At 44.7% G+C, this 3,905-nt stretch overlaps 1 protein-coding gene across 1 annotated transcript in view; it reads left to right on the top strand.

The window, feature by feature from the left end:
• The window catches only part of LOC116702994 (E3 ubiquitin-protein ligase CHIP), a 21,910-nt gene that overhangs the window by 6,765 nt on the left and 11,240 nt on the right, over positions 1–3,905 (top strand). The window contains exons 3-4 of the mRNA XM_032537564.1: positions 2,357–2,555; positions 3,518–3,683. Coding sequence (XP_032393455.1) covers positions 2,357–2,555; positions 3,518–3,683 — 365 coding nt within the window. The remainder of the gene's footprint in view (positions 1–2,356; positions 2,556–3,517; positions 3,684–3,905) is intronic.

The raw sequence follows: 3,905 nt of genomic DNA, 5'->3' as shown, positions 1-3,905 counted from the left end.
TCCAACTATGGACAACATCCATGATCCCTATGGACAACATCCGATCACTATGGGACAACATACACGTCACTATGGGACAACACTCACATATCCTATGGGACAACATCCACATTATCACTATGACAACATCACACGATCTGACTGGGGACAACATCACATCGATCTCCCTGTTATACTCACACGATCACTGTGGGACACATCACACGTCACTGTGGGACAACATCACACGATCATATGGGACAACATCACACGTCACTATGGGACAACATCACATGATATGGGACACATCACATGATCACTATGGGACAACATCACATGATCCACTATGGGACACATCTCATGATCACTGGGGACACATCACCATCATGTGGGCACAACATCACACGATCACTGTGGGACAACATCACACGATCACTGTGGGACAACATCACACGATCACTGTGGGACAACATCACACGATCACTATGGGACAACATCACATGATCACTATGGGACAACATCACGTGATCACTATGGGACAACATCACATGATCACTATGGGACAACATCACATGATCACTATGGGACAACATCACATGATCACTATGGGGACAACATCTCACGATCACTATGGGACAACATCACACGATCACTATGGGGACAACATCACACGATCACTGTGGGACAACATCACACGATCCCGATCACTATGGGACAACATCACACGATCCCGATCACTATGGCACAACATCACATGATCACTAGGGACAACATCTCATGATCACTATGGGCCAACATCCATGCATCCTATGACACCTCACACGATCACTATGGAAACATCACATGTCACTATGGGGCAACCATCACATGATCAATATGGAACAACTCTCATATCACTGTGGGACAACATCAACATCACATGGGGAAACATCACACGATACATGGGACACCACACATGATATGGGACAACATCACACGATCACTATGGGACAACATCAATGATCACTATGGACAAACATCACATGCATCATATGGGACAACATCTCTATCACTGTGGGACACAACACACTATCACTGTGGGACAACTCACACTATCACTTGGGACAACATCACACGATCACTGTGGGACAACATCACACGATCACTGTGGGACAACATCACACGATCACTGTGGGACAACATCACACGATCACTATGGGACACATCACACGATCATCTATGGAACACATCACATGATATGGGACACATCACATCACTATGGGGACAACATCACATGATCATATGGGGACAACATCTCTGACACTGTACACATCACGATCACTGTGGCAACATCACACGATCACTGGTTGACTACATCCCACCCGATCACTATGGAACAACATCACATTTCATATGGGACAACATCACGGATCACTATGGAACATCACATCACTAGGGACAACACTGATCACTATGGACACATCACAAATGATCACTATGGGACACAATCTCACGATCACTATGGGACAACATCACACGATCACTATGGGGACAACATCACACGATCACTGTGGGACAACATCACACGATCCCGCGATCACTATGGGACAACATCACACGATCCCGATCACTATGGGACAACATCACATGATCACTATGGGACAACATCTCATGATCACTATGGGGACAACATCACATGATCACTATGGGACAACATCACACGATCACTATGGGACAACATCACATGATCACTATGGGACAACATCACATGATCAATATGGGACAACATCTCATGATCACTGTGGGACAACATCACACGATCACTATGGGACAACATCACACGATCACTATGGGACAACATCACATGATATGGGACAACATCACACGATCACTATGGGACAACATCACATGATCACTATGGGGACAACATCACATGATCAATATGGGACAACATCACACGATCACTGTGGGACAACATCACACGATCACTATGGGACACACGATCACTATGGGACAACATCACATGATCACTATGGGACAACATCACATGATCAATTTGGGACAGGTTGTATTAGAGCTCATGTTCCAGCTGATAGCGACATATCAAGCTATAATCAGAAAACAATGATGCTATCAACACATCCCTATGACGATGCAGATGCCACTTGTCTTTTATTGTCCCTCCGGTACCGCTGCGAGACTCTTCTCTCGTTAGCATCTCGTTAGCATCTCGGAGGCTACTTTAGACGTTACAGAAGTCTCTGGTTAGCATCTTATATCCTGCATGCGTGACTCCACTCTGCCCTCTCCTGACATCGGGCGGTGACAGTGAGTCTGTATTTCGGCAGATTCTCTGAGTGCAGCAGGTAAAAGGCTGGATGTGTGTCTCGTCTCTCAGAGCCACAGTCCGTCTGTCCCGGCGTACTACACCAACCGAGCGCTGTGCTACGTGAAGCTGCAGCAGCACGACAAAGCTCTGGCGGACTGCCGACACGCGCTGGAGCTCGACGGCCAGTCGGTCAAAGCTCACTTCTTCATGGGTCAGTGCCACCTGGAGATGGAGAGCTACGACGAGGCCATCGGAAACCTGCAGAAAGGTACGAGGTTCACAGCTCAGGATCTTAACGGTTGGTTTAAAGGCTAATTTCAGGTATTTCTCAGGTATTCATTTATAGATATTTCCTATTTAGTCATACAACAAGCTGTAATGTTACCCTACAGGACAGATGTTCATCATCAGGGAGAAACAAGCTGTAATGTTACCCTACAGGACAGATGTTCATCATCAGGGAGAAACAAGCTGTAATGTTACCCTACAGGACAGATGTTCATCCTCAGGAGAAACAAGCCTGAATGTTTACCCTACAGGACATGTTTCATCATCAGGAGAAACAAGCTGTAATGTTACCCTACAGACAGATGTTCATCAGGAGAAACAAGCTGTAATGTGTACCCTACCATGACAGATGTTCATCAGGAGAAACAAGCTGTAATGTTACCCTACAGGACAGATGTTCATCATCAGGGAGAAACAAGGTAGTTGTACCCTACAGAAGATGTTTCATCATCAGTAGAAACAAGCTGTAATGTTACCCTACAGGACAATGTTATCATCAGGTAGAAACAAGCTGAATGTTACCCTACAGGACAGATGTTCAGCTTCAGGTAGAAACAAGCTATAGAGCACATATCTCCACCAGACTCCATATAAATAATCACTACTTTTAGCGTGTATGAGCACATATCTCCACTAGACTCCATGTAATCAATCACTACTTTTAGCGTGTTTAGAGCAGCATATCTCCACCAGACTCCATGTAAATAATCACTACTTTTAGCGTGTATAGGGCAGCATATCTCCACCAGACTCCATGTAAATAATCACTACTTTTAGCGTGTTTAGAGCAGCATATCTCCACCAGACTCCATGTAAATAATCACTACTTTTAGCGTGTATAGAGCAGCATATCTCCACATGTAAATGTGTGAATTAAGAGTTTATTTTTATTTTTATATTTTGCAATTAAAGAAGAGTGATGAATCCATCTTTGTTTTCCAGCCTATAACCTGGCGAAGGAGCAGCGTCTGAACTTCGGTGACGACATCCCCAGCGCCCTGCGGATCGCTAAGAAGCAGCGTTGGAACAACATGGAGGAGAGGAGGACCAACCAGGAGAGCGAGCTGCACGCCTACCTCACCAAACTCATCCTCGCCGAGAAGAAGAGGCAGGTCCAATCATAGGCCGTTAATATTAAATATATATATATACAGTCAATAGGTCCACTCATAGACCCTTAATATTAAATATATATATATATATATACAGTCTATGGGTCAAATCAGCCACAAAAACACACATCACTGGGAAATATATCTTACCTGGTTCCTGTAAAGTAATGGTGTGTGTGTGTGTGTGTGTGTGTGTGTGTGTGTGTGTGTGTGTGTGT

This window comes from Etheostoma spectabile, chromosome 15 (genome assembly GCF_008692095.1).
Source record: "Etheostoma spectabile isolate EspeVRDwgs_2016 chromosome 15, UIUC_Espe_1.0, whole genome shotgun sequence".
Classification (NCBI taxonomy): domain Eukaryota; kingdom Metazoa; phylum Chordata; class Actinopteri; order Perciformes; family Percidae; genus Etheostoma; species Etheostoma spectabile.
The sequence above is the reverse complement of the archived record's forward strand: the minus strand, read 5'-3'. Positions and strand labels throughout refer to the sequence as shown.